The sequence below is a fragment of the Ochotona curzoniae genome, unplaced genomic scaffold (genome assembly GCF_017591425.1).
Source record: "Ochotona curzoniae isolate NIBS_2020 unplaced genomic scaffold, NIBS_Ocur_1.0 contig_3520, whole genome shotgun sequence".
NCBI classification, from domain to species: domain Eukaryota; kingdom Metazoa; phylum Chordata; class Mammalia; order Lagomorpha; family Ochotonidae; genus Ochotona; species Ochotona curzoniae.
Genome location: NW_024465894.1, coordinates 33314348 through 33339197, shown reverse-complemented (window position 1 = coordinate 33339197; position 24850 = coordinate 33314348). Strand labels below are relative to the sequence as shown.

The 24850-nt window shown below is 50.6% G+C and overlaps 1 protein-coding gene across 1 annotated transcript in view; it reads right to left on the bottom strand.

Annotated features, from left to right (window-relative positions):
* LOC121157050 (adipocyte plasma membrane associated protein) overlaps positions 1-24439 on the bottom strand; it is a 36414-nt gene extending 11975 nt beyond the window's left edge. Inside the window, exons 1-3 of the mRNA XM_040981036.1 lie at positions 24311-24439; positions 15141-15257; positions 12175-12290 (exon numbers count right to left, since the gene is read on the bottom strand). Of these exons, the coding sequence (XP_040836970.1) occupies positions 12175-12290; positions 15141-15257; positions 24311-24402 (325 nt within the window). The 5' untranslated portion in view covers positions 24403-24439. The remainder of the gene's footprint in view (positions 1-12174; positions 12291-15140; positions 15258-24310) is intronic.
* Between the last annotated feature and the right edge of the window lie 411 nt (positions 24440-24850).

Here is a 24850-nt window from a genome sequence, read left to right as displayed (position 1 = left end):
GTGGGCATCTGGGAGGAGATCAGTGGATAAGAGTCGTCTGTCTGCCTACCTCAAATTGTCTCTGACCCTTAGAAAATGCTCCCATCAGTAAGATGCTCCAGGAACCACTTCCCCCTAGTCACACTGATCCAATCACCTTCACAAGAGCCTAGGAGGCTGGGCCGGGGTGTAAACCAAGGAGCCTAGAGTGAAGAGTTGCCTGTGTTACCCTTCTACTTGAGAGCTGCTTCATCTTCCACTCAGAGGAGAGAGAAGACTGGAAACCCAGTTCTGGGCCCAGCAGGAGGGACATGGGGGAAGCGGATGTGGGCTTTGACCTCTCAGCCAAGCAGCCATGGCAGGGTTTCCACTACCATGGCAGCCTCCAGCACGGCCTCCAAGCACTGGGGGCAAGGTGGCAAAGTGAGCTTGGGACTCTACCTTGGAACTCCAGCCTAGCCCACTCCACCCACAAGTCAGTGCACCCACACTCCGGCAGAGTACATTCAATGGGCTGGTTCTTTTTGGTCAGAATCACTTTGACAAATGATACCACCAGCCTCATGTGGGCCTGGCATAAGTCCCCCAAAACTGGCCATGGTCTGGTAACTGTGAGAATCTGGTTCATGCTAGCACAGGCAGCTAAGGGGCTGCCTTAATCACTCCTGCCCTAACTTGAGTAGGCAGAAAGAAACCCAAGGTTGTGACTAGGGCATGGTGCCAGGCCTGTGAAATTCGGCACTGGGTAGATCTAACCACTGCCCTCCCAAGCCCAGTGGCTATGAACATGGCATCTAAACCTGCCTTGGTGCCAGCTGGTATCTCATGGCCCTGCTAATTTGATGCATGACCCAGCCAGCACCATCTGTGGCTCACTGAGCCACCTCAGCAGCAGACGGCACATGGTATCATGGCCTCTGTTTCCACCCGCCCCCATGCTGCACCACCTCCTGCAAGCCATGGGCTCCTGATGTGATCCTGGTGGCCACAGAACTGGGCATTTGGGCCTGCACCACCCCAAGAAGAGGTTTAGAGCAACAAACCACCCATTTCTAGAAACATCTAGATCATTCTGAACAACACGCCAACTGCAGACTTGGGGCCTACACAGGCTGTGGGGTCCTCTCACCTTAACACGTCTATTGGAGGAATATCAGTGTCCATAAGCCTGGAGAAAAGAAGCAGACTACACCAAAATTCAAGAACAGCCACAAAGACAGAACGTGTAGTTTGGAAAGGACACCTAGTACTTCCTGTGCAGACGTCATAAGCCAAAAAGAATCCAGATCCTGCAGTCTCCCTTGTGAACACTTCAGAGACAAACCAAATAGCCCCTACCCTGCAAATTCTCAATGAAAACTTCAAGCTATCAGTTTTAATATAATGCAAAAATATACAAACTCCTCAATGTCCTAACACAGACTTAAAGATGGAAGTAATTTTTAAAGCAAACTAGGTCAAGCAAAAGAAAGAAACAGTAAGTACGAGGACAGGCTAATTCAAAAATATGCAAAGGCAAGAAAAATTAAAGCCCATTAAAGTTAACAGAAACTCTGAGGTAGAGCTAAAAGAACAATTTTTCAGAGAATCAAGATGGCAGAATAGGACAAGGACACATTTAAACAGTGAAACATTAGTCGGTGTGAAGCAGAGAAGGCATGTTCCAGCAAGCAGGAGAACAGAACAACAGCAGAGTGGCACCTGGAGACTGAGACACAGGAAAGCAGCTGACACAACTGTGTAGTGTTGCAGAGACCTACACCCCAGCAGCATTCAGCAAGTGGCCATCTGAATCATAGCAGCTGCCGAAACTCCTCCAGCAATAAGGTGGGAAGCAACATTTACCGGGAGCTCAGGAGGTGAACCCAAAGAATTGCCCATACTTCAGGTCTGTTGGATCTGACTAAAAGCAGAGACAAATCAGCAAGTTCCAGATGGGTGGTGGGAACAGGATGGATTTCTTTTTTTAAAAAAGATTCATTTTTATTATTTTTTATTGGAAAGGCAGATACACAGAGAGGAGAGACAGAGAGGAAGATCTTCCATCCAATGATTCACTCCCCAAGTGAGCGCAACGGCCGATGCTATGCCGATCCGAAGCCAGGAGCCTCTTCCGGATCTCCCACATGGGTGCAGGGTCCCAAAGCTTTGGGCCGTCCTTGACTGCTTTCCCGGGCCACAGGCAGGGAGCTGGAAGGGAAGCGGGGCTGCTGGGATTAGAACCGGCACCCATATGGGATCCCGGGCGTGCAAGGCGAGGACCTTTAACCACTTGCGCCACCGCGCCGGGCCCCACAGGATGGATTTCACAACCCAGTCCTCCCCCTACACCCGAATCGGGCACCATTTTGCGTACGAAGGCAAGGGCTGTAGACAGCACTGTACATGAACGGGGCTGGGAGTGAACTCATTTTAGACTCAGTGAACTGCAGCAACATGGTTCCACCCAAGATAGGTCTGGGTAGCCCTCAGATCTGACGGCCAGCAGATCAACTCTAGTAGTGGCACATCAGACGCCATTTTGTACAGTGTGGCAAAGGCTTTGAGACTGCAGGGACAGCAGTGAGCTGCACATGCACTGAGCTTGGCAAGAACTCACTAAGCTCAGTCTATTGCACTGGTCCCACAGGAAAATAATACTGACTGTAGCATCGTACAGGTCAAAATAGGTCCATGTGGCACCCAGACCTAATGGCCAACAGGTTCCAGCAAAATCAACACCACCAACAACCTAGCTATATAGGACACGTGGTATCTCCCTAATCCTGGGACCTGCTCCAACCGGAAGTGGGAGAAAGGTTGTATAGACAATGGTGAAGCCTCAGCACAATGTCACAGGAGGTAGAGAATGATGAGCCAGGAGCTGGGGGTCACAGAGACCAGGGTGAATATCTAACATAAGAACTCAGACCTGAAACTCACTGCAGAGAGTAGCACAGGTGACTGCAAACGAAGAACCATGTACCAACTGCAATAAGTAAAATCAAACTGTAGACTTGTAGGTGACAAAACTTAGAAACCTGCTCAAAGGAGAAGAATCTGATAACCAGAAGTACAATGACCAAGAGCAAAAGAAGAGACAAAGGCACAATGAATATTACTGAAGACTCCCCTGCAAAGGAGCAAGGGCCCTTAGCCAACATCAGAGTTCACCGAGGAAGACATCAAGAAAATTGCAGAATTCACAACACTTGTTACAAAGCTTCTTATCAGCAACAAGAAACACGTAAAGCAGGAGTTCAGGGAATGTAAGGAATATGTTATACAAGAAATAGCAGCAATGAATCAAATGAAAGCTGATATATTGGAAATGAAGAATACAGTGGAGCCGCTGTGGCCTAGAGGCTAAAGTCCTTGCCTTGAACACGCTGGGATCCCATCTGGGCACCAGCTCCACTTCCCATCCAGCTCCCTGCCTGTGGCCTGGAAAAGCAGTGGAGGACGGCCCAAAGCCTTGGGACCCTGCACCCACGTGGGAGACCTGGAAGAAGCTCCTGGCTCCTGGCTTCGGATTGGCTCAGCTCCAACCACTGTGGCTGCTTGAGGAATGAACCGTCAGAAAAATCTTCCTCTTCTGTCTCTCCTCCTCTCTATATGTCTGCCTTTCCAATAAAAATAAATAAACCTTTTTAAAAATAATACTAATACTGTGTCCAGCAAGGCTATTGTTTAAATATGAAAGAGAGATAAAGATAATCACAGACGGACAAAAGCTGAATTTAACACCATCAGAATTGTCTTCTTAAAAACGCTAGAGGGCGCTCTTCACGCTGGAAGAGCCACCCACAAGAAGACAACAGCACATGGCAGGACAATCAGTGCCAAGAACACAAATCAAAACATGCTAAGATTTTAAACACAGTACATAAACCATTCATATATTTAGTACTCAAACTATAAAACAAATAAGTTTTAAAACTGCCTTAATATTTTAAGGGACAGAAGTATAATATGTAAAATGAGAGCTCAAAATTCAGAGTGTGGGAAATAAAGCACAAGCACAGAGTTCATCCGGGCATTTTCATTTATTTTTACTTGTTTATATTTCTGTCCTCATAATCAATATTAAGTTGACATCCTTTCAAAGTAGATGTTTTCTGGAAGCCTCAAGGCAACGGCAAAGCAAATGTCTATAAAACACAAAAATGAAAAGCAAGGAATAAAAACACTGTTAAGAAAAAAAAAAAAACACAAGATCTTAACTACAAAGGAAGGTTGTAAGAAAGTAAGGAAATGAGAAAGGGACAGAGGAATTACGAAACCAGAAAATAATTACCCACCAGGCAGGACTAGAGACCTTCCCTTTCAGCATTACCTTAAATGGAAATAGATGAAAATCTCCAATTATAAGGACTCAATGGAAACGCATGTCACATGTGAAACTGAAATGTCAGAATGATGTATCCCAGGGAAACAGATCAAAAGGCAGGCAGGAGCAGCCGTAGTCCCGTTAGGGAAAAGAACCTTAAACCAAATGAAGAGGTAGGTCTTTTAAAAGGTATCAAAATTGACAAGCTTTAGCCAGACTAAGATAAAGGAAGAAGTTTTTTTTTTTTATTGGAAAGGCGGATATACAGAGAGGAGAGACAGAGAGGATGATCTTCCATCCGATGATTCACTCCCCAAGTGAGCGCAACGGCCGATACTATGCCTATCCGAAGCCAGGAGCCTCTTCCGGGTCTCCCACGCGGGTGCAGGGTCCCAAAGCTTTGGGCTGTCCTCGACTGCTTTCCCGGGCCACAGGCAGGGAGCTGGAAGGGAAGCGGGGCTGCTGGGATTAGAACCGGCGCCCATATGGGATCCTGGGAGTGCATGGCGAGGACCTTAACCACTGCGCCACCGCGCCGGGCCCGAAGATTTTTTTTTTTTTAAATCAGAGATAAAAAGGCAGACATCCCAACCGATATACAAAGGACGGCTAGGGACTGCTAACTACTAAACACCAACTCATTTGATAACTTAGATATAAATGGAAATATACCGGAATGCATATGCCGCCCAAGACCAAAATAATAAGCCTGGGAATTCGAAAAAGAAGAAAAAGAAAGAAAGAAAAGGGGTCTCTTCGAGGAAAAGCCCAGGCCTAGGTGCTTCCCCATGGGATTCCAGCAGACACCTAGAGAAGAAGTGATGCCAGACCCTGTGGGATTCCAGCAAACACCTAAAGAAGAAATAATGCCAAATTCTTCCCCCCAAAATAGGAGAAGTCTTGCAAATGCATTATCCAGGCCAGCAGTACTTTGATACCAATGGATGACAAGTGGAAGGAAGGCAGGAACCAAGCTACTTGGCTGACCACAAGAAAACATTCAAGATGAACAGACATGCAAAAAACCCTCCACAGAAGGCTAGCCAACTGGATCCAACTGCACGTTAGAAGGGTTATTCACCACAACCAACTGAGGATCAGTCCACAGATGCAACAAGGACTCAACGAACGTGACAGAGACACAAGTGACCCTCTCCACACACGCAAGGATACTCCAGAAAACCCAGTAACTCTTCCTGATAAAAACCTGAAATAGATGCAGGACAGAAGAAATATTCAGCCACACGGCAAAATGCCATGCATACAAACCAACAGCCAGCACCCCGCTGAATGTGGGGAAGGCAAAGGCTTTCTCTTTAAGGTCCTGAGCAAAAAAAAAAAAAACCTGTCCACTTTCATCACTATATTCAGTGTGGTGCTAAAAGTCCCAGCCAGAACAAGTAGACAAGAGAAATAAAGACGACCAGATGAAAGCAGGAAGCCAAACTGTCACTCTCTGCAGATGACATGCTCTTAAAAATAGGAAGGCCCGAGATACCAGCTAGTAGAACTATGAGATGATTTTAACAGTTATAGGAGACAGTCAGTGAGCAAAAATCAGTGTATAACAGGTGCAACTTATAAAGCCATAAAGAAATCCCAAATCACACTGCATCTATTAAATATTAATTTAAAATGTTAAAAAGAAAAAACTTTGAAAAAAATCTGAAATACCCAGCAGAAATATGAGAACACATTAGGTGCTGGCGCCAGCAGCCTGAATACTAAAGAGTCGGCTGGCATGGTCCCTGAGCGAATAAGATACAGACATTCCTAAAATGCTGCACAGTTTTCGAACGTATATGCCAACTGTAGAGCAACCACTACACAAAGAAAAAACACATAGAGCTGACATGCTGAGAAAGAAGAGAGGGACAGGACCGCGGTGCAGCAAAGCGAGCTGCTTACTTGCAATGCTGGCATCTCATAACGCAGTGACAGCCTGAGTTCAGCCCACTCTGCTTCCTGCACCTTCCTGGTAATGCTACTGGAAGAACAGCACACGGTGGTCCCAGAACCTGAGGCGCTGCCACTCACATCGAAGGTCCAGCTTCCAGCTGCACCACTCCCCGCCACTGCAGCCAGGGGGTAAACCAGGGGATGAAAGCTGATTCCCACTCTCTCTAATAAATCTTTCAATAGAAAAAGAAAATAGAATCACATAAAAATTCTCAAAACTATACAGGATTGGAGAGTAAATAACTAAAATAAAAACAAAGAACAAAGATTGAGAAACAGAAAGCAGTACCAAGTATGAATATAAAACAGTAACCCAGCATGTCAGTAGTCACTTGTTCAGTGGTTTACATATACCAAAGGAGACACCAGGGCAGGTGCTGTAGGTCATCAGGTCAGGCCGCCACTTGGGACACCTAGAGTCCCACATCACAGCTGCCTGGTCTGAGTTCCAGCAACTCCAGGCTTCCAATCCGGATCATTGCTAATGCATTAGCAAGCAGCAGTTCATGGCCCAAGAAACCAAGTTCCCAAAATCCACACGGGAGACCCACAAGCAGTTCTGGGTTCCTGACACTGGCCTGTCTCAGCTCTGGATACAATGCATATCTGGGGGAATGGACAGATGAAAAATGTGTGTGTGTGTGTGTGTGTGTGTGTGTGAGAGAGAGAGAGAGAGAGAGAGAGAGAGAGATTGATTCTGCCTTTCAAGTAGATGAAAATAAACACTTCTTAAAAGTGAGACGAAGGAAACAAGATGACATAATAGGATAAGGACACATTTAAGTAGGTGGAGAATCTTTAGCCAGGGATGAAGCAGAGAGGGCACAATCCCAGGCAATAGGACGGGACGGGCGTTGGCAGAAAGACATCTGGAGGCCAGTGGACATGGGGATGCAGCGGAGCCAGCAGAGTGATGTCGCAGTGAGCAGACAGCCGAATGGAGGTCGGCGATCAGAGCTCCGCCAGCAACCAAGTGGGAAGGGGGGGGTTCACCCAGAGCTCAGGAAGTGAATGAAGGCATAGAATTGCCTGTCCTGCTGGTATCCTTGACCCCATCACGCCCAGAAGCAGAGTGGCAGAGCCCAAGCAGGCGGGTGCAGGAACAGGGTGGATTTCATAGCTCAGACCCCCATGAGTGCCACATCAGGCACCATTCTGTGTATGCAGGAAAAGGCTGTGGGGGCTGGAGGAACAACACGAGCTCTGCTTGCACTAAACCAGGAGCAAGCCCGTCTCTGTCTCAACACACTGCATTGATCCTACACAGAAAACAGTAGTGACTTGGCATCCTCCAGGTCCAGATGGCCCACAGACCTAACCGCCAACTGGCTAAGACCCCCACCAGTGCCACAACGGGAGCTATTCTGTGTACGGAGGGAAAGGCTGTGGGGCTGAAGAACAACAGCAAACAGTACATGCACTGAGCTAAGAGAACGACTTCTGTCTCAGCGCATTGCACTGGTCTCACCGAGAAAACAGATCCAACCTGGCATCCTACAGGTTCCATCCAAAATAGGTCCAGGTAGCCCTCAGACCTAACAGCCAGCAGGTTCCAGCAAGACCAGTACTGCTGATAACCCAGTGATTTATAACAGATGGTGTCTCCATAATCCCAGGCACTGCTCAGGCTGGGAGTGGGAAAAAGGCTGTGCAGGCAACAGAGCAGTCACAGCATAGGATCCCAGGGGATGGAGAGTAGTGAGCCAGGGGCTGGAGCTACGAAGACTGTGGGGGGAGCCTAGCACAAGAGCCCAGGACTGAAACGCGCTGGAGGGCGTGTGGCACAAGTGACTGCGAAGGAAGAACTGGATAACAAATGCAATCAGTAAAATCGACCTATAGACCAGTGGGCAACACAGCTTAGAAACCGGCCCTAAGGAGAGGAATCTGTTAACCAGAATAGCAATGACCAAGAGCAACGGAAGAGACAGAAGCACAAGGAATAGCACTGATGCTTCCCCTGTGAAGGAAAAAAGCCTTTGTCTGCCTCAGAATTATCTGTGGAAGACATCGAGGAAATCGGGTGTAAAGAACTTCAAAAACATGTTATAAAGCTTAACAACAGTAAGAAGTACATATAAGAGACCAAAAAATTTAACAAATATGTTATACAGGAAATAACAGCAATGAATCAAATGAAAGCTGACATATTAGAAATGAAGAACACAACAGAACAAATTAAAAATTTAGTGGAAAGCCTCAATAATACAATGAGCAAGTTGGAAGAAAGAAATCTCAGGATTGGAAAAGATATCTTGACACAATGGGAAAAACCAATCAAAAAGCTGCAAATGGAACTGAGTCAAGTCTAAGAGACAATATTAAGGTGCAGAAAGATAAGCTTGGTTTAAAAACGTATTCAGTGAAAAAATAAATGAGACCTTCCCCCAGTATGGAGAAAGAATTAGACAATAAAATACAGGAGGGGCACAGAACTCCCAATAGGGTTGACCTAAAGCAATCCTTGCCACAACACATGATCATCAAGCTCTCTTTGGCAGAGCATAAGGAAACAATCCTCAAGTATGCAAATGAAAAGAATCAATTAACATACAGAAGAAACACAATAGACTCAGAGCTGACTTTAGAGGAAACTCTACAGCCCAGAAGAGCAACATATTCCAGACTCTAAAAGGGAAAATTTTCAGCCCAGAATAACCTACTCAGCAAAGCTTCCCTTTGTCTTTGAAAATGAAATAAAATTCTTTCACAGTAAAGAAAAGCTCAAAAGATTTGCCTCTTCCAGACCTGCCCTACAAATGATACTTAAAGATGTTCTCTTGACAGAGAAGAAATAGCACACACCAACAACCAAAGGCAAACATGGAAAATATCCCAATAAGCAACAATAAAAAGACTAAATCAAACAATGAACAAACCATTGCCAAAATGACAGGACCGAATCACTCCCTGCCAATATTAGCCCTGAATGTAAATGGCTTTAATTCATCAATAGATCTATAGCAAGGACTGAGATTGAATCAGCAATTAAATCCTTCCCAACCAAGTACAATCCTGAAACAGATGGCTTTAATGCTGAATTCTACCGATCGTTTCAACAGGAACTTGCCCCAATCCTACAAAAGCTTTTCCAAACAATAAAAAGAGAGGCAATCCTTCCAAACTCTTTCTATGAAGTAATATCACCTTAATATAAAAATCAGATAGAGAAACAAAGAGAACTACAGACCAATATCCCTGATGAACATAGACACAAACATCCTCAACAAAATAATAGCCAGCAGAATCCAACAACACATCAGACATATCATTCACCCAAAGTAGGATTTATCCCTAGAATACAGGGATGGTTTAACATTCAAAAATCAAATAAGTGTGATACACTCCACCAACAAACTGAAAAATAAAAAACGATGTGAACATCTCAATAGATGTAGAAAATGCATTTGATAAAAGTCAACACCACTTCATACTAAAAAAAAAAAAACAAGATAGAAATAGAAGGAATATTCTAAAACACAATCAAAGCAACATACAAAACAAAGCCAAAGCCAGCATCATACTAAACGGGGAAACACTGGAAGCTTTTCCACTAGGATCTGGAACTGGACAGGGATGTCGATCTCACCACTGTTATTCAATATAGCATCGGAAGTCCCTGTCAGAGCTACTGGGCCAAAACAAAACAAAAAGAAATTAAAGGAACCCAAATCAGAAATGAGGAACCAAAAGATTCAATCAAGAGACTGCTGGAACTCATAAGAGAATTTGGCAGGGTAGCAGGCTACAAAATTAATGTAAATAAATCAATGGCACGAGTGTACGCCATCGGAGCAGTGAACAGCATATCCAAATGTACATGCCCAGACACCCCAACATGGGACAGGAGCATCCTAACAGGGGTCGACCTCTAGGCTAAACACACCCCCCCCAAAACAAGCCATTGTAATTTCATTTTACCATGAGCTTCCTTGAAGTATTCTTGCATTAAAAAAAAAAAAAAACCCTGTAGACCAGTATCTCTCATTAACACAGAAGTAAAAATCCTCAACAAAATGCCAACAAATCAAATCCAATGACAACCTTTCTAAAAAAGAATCACATACCAAATTTATACCAGTAATCACCATTAGTTCAATATTTTTAAATCACATCAACCAAATAAGGAAAAAAAAAACATGCTTAGCTCAAAAGATGCAGAAAGAGCACTTTTGGATGCTTTTTAAGGGTTTATTTATTTATTTAAACAAAGAAAGAAAGAGAGGGAGAAACATAGATTTTTCTTCTAGTGGCTCACACCCTAAACGGCTACAACATGCAAACCCAGGAACCTGGAACTCCACCCAGACCTCCTCACAGGTAGCAGAGACCTGCAGGTCGTCAAACACTGTCTCCCAAGTGCATCAGCCACAAGCTGGCCTGGAAACAAAGTATCCAAGACTCAAACCAGGGATTCCACTATGTGACCGATGGTGAGAGGATGCTAAAAAGACGGCTGGCCACAACAGTCCAAGCAGGAGTGGGCCAAGGAGACCCAACAGAGGGCTTCCAGGGCAGTGGGGACACCCCGAGTGACACCACAACACTGGATCCACATCACTAAACACTTAGCCAAACCCATGGCACATCCACACCAAGGGGCCTCTGAACTCCAGGCTCACTCCCCACCCTGGCCCATGCAGGAAGCTGCACATGTACGTGGAAAAGAACCTAGAAACCCAACCTCTTCCACAAAACCCTGGCACTGGCTGCTCAGTTTTGCCAGGGGCCTAAAATGTTCTCCAAAAATACAATCAACAACAACAACAACAACAAAACAAATAAATCCAGCTAATTTGCTCTCACCCTCCCAGGCACCCTCTAGAGGCTGAGGCCTCCCTCCAGCGCCAGCAACCTGCCCATTCCCCCCCCACACACACACACACACAGCCTCCACAGGAAGCAGCCATGGCACCGGGTCCCTCCCACAGGGACCCAGCCAGAGGTGTGTCTTGTGTCCCCGCCTTGCCTGCTCGGGACGCGCCCAGAGGTTGGGGCGAGGCAAGAGCCAAGGACAAAGTGAAAAGGAAAAAGGCAGGAAAAAGCTCAGCCAGCTAAGGAAAAGTCCCCTGGGCTACCCTCCAGCTCCTTCCTCTACGTTCCAATTTGGAAAGTAGCAAGATTTGAGGGTTTTTTTTTTTCACTAAGAATCAAAATTTACTAAGAAATGTCGATGTCTTTTTGTTTTTAAGAGAACTGCAAAGTCCTCTCAGGAATATTAATTGCAGTGAAAACAATTTTGACTTTGTCATCAGGCACTGGGCAGAAGCCCGTGGGCAAACACCCCAGAGAGCATCACTGATGGTGGCCTGCTCCCAGCCACAGCCCCCCGAAAACACACGCCCTCCACAGGGGCTCCGGCAGCTCCAAGGAAGACGACACAGCTTCAGCCCATTCGCCACCTCCCTAGCCGGGTCTCTTCACCACCAGGCTTAACCCCTACTGTAACAGAAAGGAAATGCTAACCACAACAGGATTAGGACCAGACCCGATTCTAGTTCTGCAGCTTGTGGAAGCGTGGAGACGATGATGACCCACCAAAGTGTAGGCATAGCCACCAGACGGAGCCTTTAGCAAAACCAGACAACAGAAATACAGAGAGCTAGGAAGCAACAGGCACCTCACACAGATAAATCAAACAAATGCATGCTTGCAGTCTGCCTTTCCTTTCCACAACACTCGGAACACAATAGAGTCCCAAAAAGACGAACGCAGAAGCACCCGGTCCTAACACGACTTCCACCTAGGCGGATGAAACCGGCAGACAGAAGCATTCCCTGCAGATACTCCGTGACATGCCTGCAGGACAGGCAGCAGGTCCACAGTGAGCAGGGGTGTCCCAAACGCCTCAAGGCCACCACAGCGGCTCCCCAGGGTCCACCCCCAAGGCACCCACGGTCAGACTGTAATGCCAGGGTTTTACTTACCCCCAATATTGGCAATGGACTCTGGCCCAATAAGCTGGTTTTCAAAGAGCCTCTCTGCCTGTCGCAACTTCGTATTTGGTTGCAGAACACCAAGAAAGAAAGGGGGTTCTTTGTAGCTGTAAAATAATGCAGTTACAGGGATTTGTCTGTAAGATATGCGTGAAGGTCAATTGCATGCATAACTTGTGCTCTATAGTAAAGAGGGCACAGCCTAGTAACAGCTGGTTAGGGGGCAAACGGTTCCAGCAGATCAGAAAAGGTCATGGTACAAATAGTGCCAGTGTCCAGTGCTCACCTGCGCCCAGGGGCCCCCTCCAAGCTGCCCCAAGCCCGCCCTCACTGCCCAGTACCTAGGGCAGCCTGACTTCCTTCCTAAATCCCCCCATCTTACACACAGCCTTCAATGCCCACCTGGGACGGAGGTGAACCGGGCAGCCCTGCTTCCCACTTCACAGGGAAGATGGAGCAAGAGAAGACCGTCCTGGGGCTGGAGCCCACGCCGAGACCCAGCACACTCTGCTGGCACGCTCAGGGCCCTCCGGGCCCACCCTGGAGCAGCCTGCATGTGGCCTGGACCCTATGCTCACTCACATAGGTCTCTAGTCACTCTTCCCCACCTCTCTCATCCCTCCCATGCCCAAGCAAATGTGCCCACCAGCAAATCTTGCTGAAGCCACTTTGAAAAGACACACAGGGGTCCCAGCATAGTAGCCTAGCAGCTAAAGTCCTCATCTTGCACACCAGGATCCCATATGGGCATCGGTTCTAATCCCGGCGGCTCTACTTCCTTTCTAGCCAGCTCCCTGCTTGTGGCCTGGGAAAGCAGTCAAGGACGGCCCAAAGCCTTGGGACCCTGCACCCACGAGGGAGATTCAGAAGAGGCTCCAGGCTCCTAGTTCGGATGGGCACAGCTCCAGCTGTTGCATAGTGAATCAAGGGATGAAAGATCTTCCTCTATCTCTCTTCCTCTCTGCATATCTGACTTTGCAATAAAAAAAAAAAGACACGTGTGACAGAGCACACATGTCCTCTGCTGCCACACTGACCTGACTCCCACCTTCTCTCGCCTGCTTCTTCTCTTGTCTCAACAGGCTGTTCTCACCCTGAAGCCAGGTCAGGTGCCAGTACTGGCCTGTCCATGCCTATAACTGCCCCTCTTAGTAGGGCCACGATTCCTGGACCTAGTCCAGGCTGCCCAGTGGCAGAGCACTGGCTGGCTGGCAGTCCTGCCGTGGATCCCACTGGGTGTGGCACAGCAGCAGCAGTACCAAGGGACAGTCTGTCTGCCTGTCTCTCTCCCACCCCACCTTCCTTTGGTCACCGGCAGTGCAGACCTCACTGCTGGTCCCTTGTGCTCCGGCTTCTGGCTCAGCCTCCGTGCTTTCTCCATGCTGCTCCTGGTTCCTGTCTCATCAGGCTCACCCACTTCAAGGGCAGGACTCACCAGACACAGCTTCAAGTCCTCACGGCCATGTCTGCTCTCAGCCTCCAGCCAAGGCCACATACCTATCCGTTCTTGTCCAGTGCAAAACTTATGTCTTCTCCACTCTCCGGCCCCTCTTCCCAGGCCACCCCGACTCCCGTCTGTTCCTCACCGGGGATGCTGTTTACTCACACTTCCTGAAGGCCCAAGTCAGATTCTGTTTGGAATGACAGCCCATCCCTCCACCCCAACCAGGCCACCTGCAGGCTGAGCTCACACAGGCTTTCCTCATAGGTCATCCTTCAGGGACCCTGACCCATCAGCAACTCCGGAGTCAGCACTCGGGCACCAGCCCCAGGCCTTGCCTCGCTCTCAATCGCATATGAGCTCATCATGCTCTTACAGCGCTCTGTGCCTCTCCAAATTCTAAATCCAACAACGGAAAGTCACACACTTGTCGAGCTGAGGTCAGATCGCGCCCTCAGTATCTCTGAGGCTAGCTGGCCCAGTAAGCTGGATCCCAGCATTCCAGGAGCTGTATGCATTCATTTTTTTTTTTTAAGATTTATTTTATTTTTATTGGAAAGGCGGATATACAGAGAGGAGAGACAGAGAGGAAGATCTTCTGTCCGATGGTTTACTCCCCAGGCGGCTGCAACGGCTGGAGCTGAGCCAATCCGAAGCCAGGAGCCTCTTCCGGGTCTCCCACGGGGGGGTGCAGGGTCCCAAAGCTTTGGCCGTCCTCGACTGCTTTCCCAGGCCACAGGCAGGGAGCTGGATGGGAAGTGGAGCTGCCGGGATTAGAACTGGCGCCCATATGGGATCCCGGGCATTCAAGGCAAGGACCTTAACCACTGCGCGTCCGAGCTGTATACATTCTTAACTAATGGAATAGCTTCTAATTAATTCATTAATTAGCCTGCTTCTGGTTCCAGTTGGAGGCAGCAGTGATAGCTGACATCACTAAGTCTTGGCCACCCTCCAGGGAGACCCACACCTGGGTGCTTGGCTTCCGGCTTTGCTGTGGCCCAGCCTTAGCCTGGTGCAGGCATTTGTAAAGTGAACCAGCAAATGGAAGATCTTTCCCTGCCTCTGTCTACCCTTTCAAATAAACAAAATATAAAAACTCGGGAACTGAAGAAACCCCAGGTCAGGTATCTGGTGTCACTGCTAAGTCATACATTCAAGTGCCTGGGTTCAGTCCCAGCTCTGCCCTCGAGTCCAGCTTCCTGCTAACGCGCACCCTGCCCAGAGCAGGTGACAGCTCATGTAGCGGGGCCTGTCACCCACGGGGGAGACTGGGACTGAGTTTCTGAGCATTGGCTTCAGCCAGGTCCAGCCCGACTGCGGCAGACAGTTGTGGAGGCCACCAGTGGATGGGTGATCTGCTTCTCTCTCTGTTTTCCAAATAAAAACTTTTTCATGAATTTTTTAAGATAAAACAAATCACAAAGCTCCACTTGATTTAACTTACCTCTTGGATCAGATATAATCTCCTCCCCACCCCCCCAGCTCTCCTCCTTAGATTTCACCGGCAGCTCACCTGAGAGGCTGCGGCTCTATGGGAGACTCCAACAGCATCATGGCACCAAGCAGGGGCACGGTGAGCGAAGCCGCCAGCATGAGGAAGGTCACTCGGAAGACTCTGCCGCTGAAGGAGCTGCCGGAGGGAAAGGGCATGAGAGCAGTGAGCGAGGCCGTGTGGCGTGACGCACGGTGGGTCTGAGAGCACTGCCACCACGCAGGCACACGGGGCTTCCCAGCTGCAGGTCGCCGAGCTGCTGGGAGCAAACCTCAGCACGGTGTGCCAGGATCCACAGCCACGCCTTCTTTCTCTTCTTACAAAAGGAGCTTCCAGCGTGCAGGATGCCGTCACCAACCACTCCCCCCATCTCGGGTCCTCCAGTGGAGTTCTACGAGGCCAATTTGCACAGGAAGCAGGAAAGAGCTCCAATGGCGTACTGACCTGTCCTTGCCTACCGGGAAGCCGCAGCTCCCCAGGCCTGGACTCCAACAGAGCTCTCAGCACGGCGTGCTCTGTGGAGTGTCAGGGCGGAGACAGGGAAACATCCATGAAGCAAACAGAGGCAGAGGAACTCTCTCGGCCTCCAACTCCACCATCCTAACACTCCAGCTCCTCTCCCTGCTAACGGGCTGGGAGACATGGACAGCTGTTCACACACAGTCCCTCGCTCTGCAACTGCAAGTCACCAGCCTACAGCAGAGGGACCCAGCAGGGCAGGCTTGGACCTCTGGGCTGAAGCGTGGGCACAGGCGACCAGCGGTGACTGACACAATGCTCACACGTGTTCGTTCTCAGCTGCTGAACAAGGGAGTTGGCCTTCCGCCACTAAGCAAACCTCTTAGCAGCATTGGCGACTGGCAGAGACCACACTCACTCAGATTGCCTACAAATGTCAACACATGTAGAGCTCATCACAGACCAAAATCAGGAGCTCCCAAGGAAAAAAACTTTCTAATCAAAAGTAAAATCAACTAGAAGTGCTGACCCACGCTTCACAGAACAGACTCACTTTAAGTCCAGGCGTGCCGTGCCCGTGCGCTTCACAGACTCTGTTCCAGGTTCAGGGTAACTCAGGTGCCAGCCCCAATTTCCCAACATCCAGTTTGGCAACTGACACCCAGGGCTCCCCACTGTGTGACGGCAGATAGGGCAGGGGAAACTGAACACGCCTCGCAAGGTAAAGCAAATCCCTCCACCTACACTGGAAATGAAGGATGGGGAGGAGGCAGAGGCTTTCACAAAGGGCACCCTGGCAGGCATTCTGGATGGTACAGAGAGAGCACAGAGTCCTGCCAGCGCCCTGAGAGGGCAGGAAACAGCATCTCCCGGACCCTCCAGAACGCAGTACAGTCCTCTGCCACCGACAACTCAACCCGAGTCTGGCTGACCTCTGTAGAGACAAAGACGGTAGGAATCCCAGCTGCATGTTCGCTCTCCACATGCCTGTAGCCAGGGACTCCATCCAAGTCTCCCACGTGGGTAACAGGGACCCAAACCACCTGAGCCATCACCTCCTGGTCCCTCGGCAGGAAGCCAACCTCAGGAACACAGCCAGGCCTCACGTCCAGGCACCCAACATGGGGTGCAGGTAACTCAGCCAGCTACTCAACCTCTACGGGAACACAGCCAGGTCTCACGTCCAGGCACCCAACATGGGGTGCAGGTGTCTCAGCCAGCAACTTAACAACCACAACAAGCACCCATCCCCATGCCCCAAAACTGTAAAATGGTAACTGTGCTATGGATGCCACTAGGGCAGGCACAGAACACAAATGTGATTTCCTATTTAAACTAATTTCCACCTTCTGGGAAGAGGGATTTCTATTAAAAAAAAAAAAAAAAAAAACCAAGAATGTAGAAGCAGCTTTGGGATCAGACTGCAAGTGCAGGATGAAGAATTCTGAGGAGCTGGATAGAAAAACCCCAGATTTTCTCCAGCAAAACTGTTAGAAATATGGATGCTAAAGACTGCTCAGGAAGAGGTGAGAAGCACTGAAGAAAACCCAACTACATCTTGGAGAAGATCTAACCCACCTACGCTATGAAAGGTGCAGGCATTCAAGTGCTGCTGGGGAAGGCTCAGATGCCAACAGCCGGTTATAAGAACCTGCTGTTCAGTGAGGTCCTCATTAACACAGTGCAGAAAGATTGGCTCAGACCCGTCCTGTGGTTACCTGGAAAGCAGAGCTCTGGACAGGCAGCTGCGGGCATCTCCAACCACAGCGTTCAAGGTGGACACGGCCTTCTCCTGCACAGAGCCGGCAAGCACCTCGCTTTTCCACTCACGGTGCTCCTTTGCCAAAACCTGACATTTTCCGACTTCCTTCTCATCACTCACACGGAGCCTGGAGGCTCATCCAGGCTAGGTGAGACGCCAACTCGTCTGTCTGTGCTCCTTGGTTAGGCAGGAAAGGAAGCGTGGCAGGACTCACACACCCCAGCCAGACACTGCAAACCAACTGGGGCAAGGACGAGGGAACGCAAGCTCCCAGAGGGGAAAGTCACGTGAACTCTTCCCCCTACAAAACCTGTCCATAAAAACCCATCCTATGACACACGGGCTCAAGGCCGTCAAGGAGGGGCACGCACAGGCCTCCAGGCAGCAGTCATCTGTGAGCCAACACGAGCAGGTGACACAACTGGACAGGTCTGTGACTGGCACAGGCAGAAGGACAGGAGAAGACCAAAAACAACAGTATGCGAGCAAAGTGGCCAGTGAAGGACTCGGCTGCAAAAGCTTAACAGAGAGCCAGATCCAATTCTCAGCCTGTGGTCACCATGAGCCAACAGCAAAACTGCCTGCCAAGACCAGAGGATGCCCTGAGTCAGGGTTGGAAACTCAGCAGAAGGCCATGGTGATTTGTCTGTTCTGAGTATTTGCTACAAAACGAATCCCATGACCTGTGACTTTGTGTGGACGGCTCCTCTACCTCAAAGTCTCCAGGTTCACCCAAGGCAGCGAATGTACCCACACATGGTTCCTTCACTGCTGAAGAGCATCCCATTTCTTATGTATGCTACAGTGATTCCTCACCTGTTCATGGACAGATGGATGGGAGGGAGAGGGGCGAGATGAGCACTTAACTGGCACCGGCTGATGAAAAGGTGCTAGCCAGTGGACTGCCCAACGCCATGCATGCACTACCAAGGAACACTTTAAACTGGCTCACTGTAGAAGGTGAATTCCACTTAACTTAAAAGGATAAAGGTTTAATGATAAAAATGTTTTAAACTTAGATTGCCATTGTTGCAACTGATTACATTTTTTTAAAAGTGGCTGAGAGGTTTTTAGATGGGTGAGTTTTATGATATGTAAATTACAATAACAGCCTCTTTTCAAAAGCAGCCTCTCTTTAACACAGGGATCTTCTTTGAGGTGGCTCAAGTCTTTCGACTCCAGGGAAAGAACAAGGCATCCATCCAATGACACACAAGTGGCAGAAACACTTCAACAACGTGGTTCCTTTAAAACCAGAATCTAAGGAACCTGGCGTGATAGAGTAGTGGTTAAGGTCTTCGCCTAGCATGTGCAGGGATCCCATATGGGCGCCAGTTCTAATCCCGGCGGCCCTGCTTCCCATCCAGCTCCCTGCTTGTGGCCTGGGAAAGTAGTCAAGGACAGCCCAAAGCTTTGGGACCCTGTTTCCATGTGGGAGACCTGGAAGAAGCTCCTGGCTTCGGACTGGCTCAGCTCCAGCTGTTGCGGCTGCTTGGGGAGTGAATCATCAGTTGGAAGATCTTCCTCTCTGTCTCTCCTCCTCTCTGTATATCTGACTTTGTAATAAAAAAAAATTTTTTTAATCCTTAAAAAAAAAAAAAAAAAACAGAATTCCAGAGAAAGACGGTGAAAGGGAGGCAGTGAGGAGATGTGGCTGTCAGCTGATGGTCCACTGCACAGGTGCTGGGCTGCAGCCTCCAGCCCCCTAAAGATGATGCAATCAGAAGTCGGCCAGGTGGGGGAGCACTGTGAAACGGGCCATTTTCCATGCCTGAGTATTCTCACCGCCTCCAACTCCGACAGTGTTAGCCACACTGCAATTGCAGGTTTCCTTTCGGCAAAGCTCAGTCACTAATCGATTCAGCGCTCATGAAACCTCCCCCAGGTCTCTGGTCCTGGCTTGCCACCAAGTTCAAAAGCTCACTTTGTCCAAAACAAAAACCTCCAGCAGCTAGGCCTGAAAGTGACAGCCCTCACAGCTGGGAAGGAGGAACAACCTCCTGAGTTTCACATCGCCCACCCCCGCAGCGGAGCCGGGCCCGCTCAAGACTGCAGCAGAATCTGCGGGCCCGAGTCTGTCACTCCCACAGGCAATGGCCCCGCTTTGCCTACCACAAAATGGCCTGAGAGTGGTGGTCTGGGGGGTCCCGAGCGGGCCTAGGAACCCTTTCATCCTCATGAGCTCTTCCTCATGTCCAACCTTCCTCCAACTCTCTCCCCACCTGCCTCTGGGCCATCGCACAGCCCCTAGGTCACACCACACAACCCCTGGGTCACTGCACAGTCCCTGGGCCATCGCATAGTCTCTGGGCCATCACACAGCCCCTGTGTCACCGCACAATCCGTGTCACTGCACAGCCCCTGTGTCACCGCACAGCCCCTGGGCCATCGCACAGCCCCTGGGTCATCACACAGCCCCTGGGTCACCTCATAGTCCCTGGACCATCACACAGCCCCTGGGCCATCGCACAGCCCCTGGACCATCCCACAGCCCCTAGGTCATCACACAGCCCCTGGGTCATTGCACAGCCCCTGGGCCATCACACAGCCCCTGGGCCATCACACAGCCCCTAGGTCACCGCATAGTCCCTGGACCATCACACAGCCCCTGGGCCATCCCACAGCCCCTGGACCATCACACAGTCCCTGGACCATCACACAGCCCCTGGGCCATCCCACAGCCCCTCTGGGCAGCTCTGTGGTCACATTCACCACAGCTCCCTAAGCAGAGCTGACACACAGAATGCGATGGATAGGAAATAGGGAATACTTGGAACAGAACCAGCCTGGCATAAGTTAAGTGAAGTTCCTAGACCACCAGACCTCTGGTCCTTGCTCTGGAGGCCACACTAACTCTAGGGTTTCAGGCTTTGGGGCAAGCCCTTCTCACTGCTGGGTCCTGCAAACTCAGTCTACACTTTCCCCTGCTTTTCTTCATGTCTGACTCCCTCTGGCTCTGCACCCTGCACTACTGCAACTTAAATAATGGACTCTGCATTTAGCCCTCTCCATTTTCACTGACAAAGCACAGCATGGTCTCATAGGGGCCATCTGAGAAATCAACATGTTTGCATCCATCTCTCAGAAGAGCCTGAGGCAACACTCACCCCCTGGAGGACACCCACCCCTGACACATGCTAAGTCTCTTAGGTCACAGGCAAGGGCACAGGCACGGTGCTGCCACAGGACTCAACAACCACCAACGCCAGCTGCCTCTGAAAGGCATCCTCCCACACTTCCGGCACACACACCAGGCACCAGGGCCTCGAACCACAGGTAGGCATGAGGCAGATTCCAAAGACACCCAAAACTGGGATTTTTGCAGAAAACCTGTTATCACCAAGCTCATGAGACGCCAGCAACCTGAGGTGTCAGGTGAGCCTGGAACATGGGAAAAGTCAAACCCTTCTTTTTAAGTGACTGCATCTTAATTGTTCATTTTGCGTACTCATTAAACAAATGCATCATTTTACCCCTCTAAAAAAATTAGCAAGAAACAAATTAAAGCAGTCAGCTGGAAACACACCTCCAGTGCAGAGTTAAGAATCCCCGAGGATTCCAGATTCCTGGCGCCTCATAGGGCCTCAACCGCCGACTGCCCCATCTGCTTCTCCACTTTGCAATCCTGAAGAGGAACTCAGGAAATGCACCAGGTGGACACTGTCATTTAGTCTGGAATCCCACAAAGATTTTTTTCAAGATTTATCTATTTATTTATTTATTTGTTATTTCTGATGATGTTTACATAGTTGAGCTGGGTGGGAAGGGTCGACGATCAGGAGAAAGTGGGCAAGACCACTGCCTACACATTTTCTTTTGCTTCTTCCTGTCTCTGTGGCGAGGGGGAATACAACGGGAGAAGCCACACCCAGCCTCCCAATCACCCCAGTACCCAGGGATGGGGAAGGCCCACCCCACGTCATCCCAGGGTCCCCGTTGTGGAGCATGTCCTGAGGGTTCTGCTCATGTGGTTTTGACAGTTCTGACATGCTGTTGATCTCACGCTCCTAGGAGGAGGAAATCCTTCTAAGGTCAACTGGTTGACACAGTACACCTCAGTCTCCATTCGTCCAGAAATTTGCTGTCAAGCTTCGCTGGAGTAGTTGATCGATTTGTTCTGCCATCGTTGCTCTGGCTCTGAGCACCTGGCAGGCTGATGAGCCCGAGCCTCTGGACCCGAGCCCACTACCCGAGATGCCGGCCCCTTGGGCTCTGACCCTGTGGCAGGTCAATGGCACCAAGCCTCTCAAAGTTCCTTTTTAAAAGCAGCTATTGAATTCCCAGCATACTCACACGAACACTATTCAGTTCCCTTCCTATACATGATCTCAGCCAAAGGCCCCAGCAGCAAGTCAGAGTTCCTACTGTGACTGTAGGGGGCTGTAACTGCAAGAGGGAAGGGGTGGCTTCAAGACTGCTTTCCACGGCGCTGGCTTCTTAACCACGGCCCAGCTGCTACTTGTATCCCTCTACAGGTGTCTTCCTTTCTGTTGGTTTCATTGCTCTGTAGCCACATGTAAACCACCTCAATCATTCACAGTATAAGAGAGCAATACCAGCCAGCCGCATAGCTATGACGAGGCTGCCCCCACAGCCAGTTCCCATCCAGCTATGCACCCAGGAAAGCAGCAGCAGAGGCCCACCTGGGCCCTGCAACCCGTGTGGGTGACCTGGTAGAAGCGCCTGGCTTCAGCCTGGCCCATCTGAGGAGTGAGCGTGGGTGAAAAGCGCTCTCTCTGTCTCGGCCCCTCTCTATATATAACTCTACCTTTCAAATAAGTAAAATAAATCTTTTTTAAAAATTAGAGTTAATACTGCATTCCAAGCCCAGAGTCAGGGAAAGAGCCAGCCAGTTTTCCTCAGGGTGTCTGTCTCACTGGTAAAATCTATTCCACTTTCACTGAGTTCATTAGTCAGTCTTCTTTTCAGGCCTTCTTTCTTTAGCATATCCACAGTGTACTCTAACAGCCCCTATTTCCACTTCTTTCAAATCTCCCTACTGCGCCCACTATGAACAGGTGTTCTGGGCTTCTGTTGAACTCAGTGAGACGAAGTGCCAGAAGCTAGTATAAAGGGAATGAACAACACAAAGGACTTGCATAAGAAAACCAGCAGTGAGGGATCTGCAAAGGGAGGGGGCGGGTGCTAACAAGAATTGGATTTCAGGCCCAGCAGCATGGCCTAGCAGCTAAAGCCCTCGCCTTGAATGCCCCGGGATCCTATATGGGCACCGATTCTAATCCCAGCAGCTCCACTTCCCATCCAGCTCCCTGCTTGTGGCCAGCCTGGGAAAGCAGTCGAGGACGGCCCAAAGTTTGGGACCCTGCACCCGTGTGGAACACCCAGAAGAAGTTCCTGGATCCTGGCTTCGGATCGGCATAGCATCGGCCATTGCGCTCACTTGGGGAGTGAATCATCGGATGGAAGATCTTCCTCTCTGCCTCTCCTCCTCTCTGTATATCTGACTTTCCAATAAATAAATAAATCTTTAAAAAAAAAAAAAGAATTGGATTTCCAAAAGACCGCCGGCAGATGTGTGGCAAAAGGATCATTAAGGCACAGAAAGGAGACAGAGCAGTGCCCTTGACCACGGAAGTCAAGACAGCTCTTCAATCAACACAAATGTGAGAGGCACAAATAGGAAAGCTCAGGTGGCAGATGAAGACGGTGATTTACCTTGTCAAGCGGAAAGAAATCCCCACGGAGACACAGGGGAAAAAAACAAAACACAAACAACGTCATTAAGTCAGTCCCTCAGCTCTGAGCCAGAACAGCCCTCTGAGAGCTGGACCCTTCACAGGTGCCTGGGGTGCTGCTGTGAGCCCCAACCCGGCAGAAACCAGCTGCTCCAGTGCCTCTCGGGCAGGTGCCTCATTGCCACACTTGTGCAGTACCCGCTGCCAACCACCACCGGCAAAAGCCTATTTCACAACACCCAACTGCTTCCCGCAAGTCACCAGTCTACCCCGTTTTGCCAGTTACAACCCTGAAACTAAGGAAATCCGCAGACAGCATAACAACCCAGAGGGCTGGCCAGCCAGCTGCCAGCTCCGAGGCCCGGACGTCCAGCACCCTCCAACACCCTCCATTAGAGCTCTCCTACAAATCCAGCCAGCGGCAAAAACCGCCCCTCCTCCTTCCACACTGCTCATGACCAACGGCATCTCTCCCGACCCCATTCGTGTGTAAATGGACCCGTGCCACGGCTCTGGCCCTGGTTCTCCCTCAAAATTACAAGCTAGGCAATCCAGGACCCAAAAGTGACAAGGGAACGCTTCAGCACCTCCTGCCTGAAATCTCCTGTGTGCAGAGCTTGCTTCAACCAAGCAGGGTACTACAGCTCCTGGAGTGGACAGGCCCAAGCCCCGACACCTCTCAGACCTCACCTCCACCAAGCACCCCCAGTACCACTTCTGTTTTCTGCTCTCCCGAGAAGCACAGCGAAGGCTGGTCGCGCAGCAGGAAGCACAGGTCAGGGGCATCCCTGCCTGGTTTCCGACCCAGAAGGGAACATGTCAGCGAGGGGGACACGGGAGGATGCAGGGCCCCTGCCACCTGGCTGTCCTCTGGGGAAGAATCGGATGGAAAGACAGCGCTGACAGCCAGGGAAAGGCAAAGCGACAACGCCCGGGAGTCGCCGACACTACAGGGGCAGGTGCGGCACCAGGCCGGGGACACAGCCCGCCGCGGACGAGGACCCAGCCCAAGGACCCAGCAGGTGCACCTTCCCGAGGACCCAGCCCGGGGACCCAGCAGGTGCACCTTCCCGAGGACCCAGCCCGGGGACCCAGCAGGTGCACCTTCCCGAGGACCCAGCCCGGGGACCCAGCCCGGGGACCCAGCAGGTGCACCTTCCCGAGGACCCAGCAGGTGCACCTTCCCGAGGACCCAGCCCGGGGACCCAGCAGGTGCACCTTCCCGCGCGGAGTCTGTTCGCTCCTCCGTGGGCTCCGACGAAGCGCCTGCCTACCTGCCGTCCTTGGCCTCCGGGGCCTGGCCCTCGTCCGTGACCACCTGCGGCCGCAGCGGCCGGCGCTGCCGCAGCCCGTCCGCCTCGCCCATGGTGCAGGACACACACGGCAGCCCAGGACACCGCCGCCTCTGGACAGCAGCAGCGCGGGATCGGGCTCCAGTCCGCGCGGCGCCCGGAGATGACGCGCGAAACCGGGAGCCAATCGAGAGCGCCGGCCCCGCCTCCGCCCGCGGAGGCGCCGCGCGGACTCGGGGCTGGAGACGGCCGCCGCGGGGGGGCGGGGCGGGGAGCTGAGGGACGGAGGGCTGAGGGACGAGGGACCATAGGGCTGAGGGCTGGGCGCGTGGGGCTGAGGGACTGAGTGCTGGCGGGGAGCTGAGGGCTGGGCGAGGGTCAGAGAAACCATAGGACTGCCGGGCTGAGGGGCGAGGGACCACCGGGCTGAGGGACTGAGTGCTGGCGGGCTGAGAGCGACGGGCTGAGAGACCGAGGAACCACCGAGCTGAGAGACTGAGGCGCCGCGGGACTGAGGGCTGG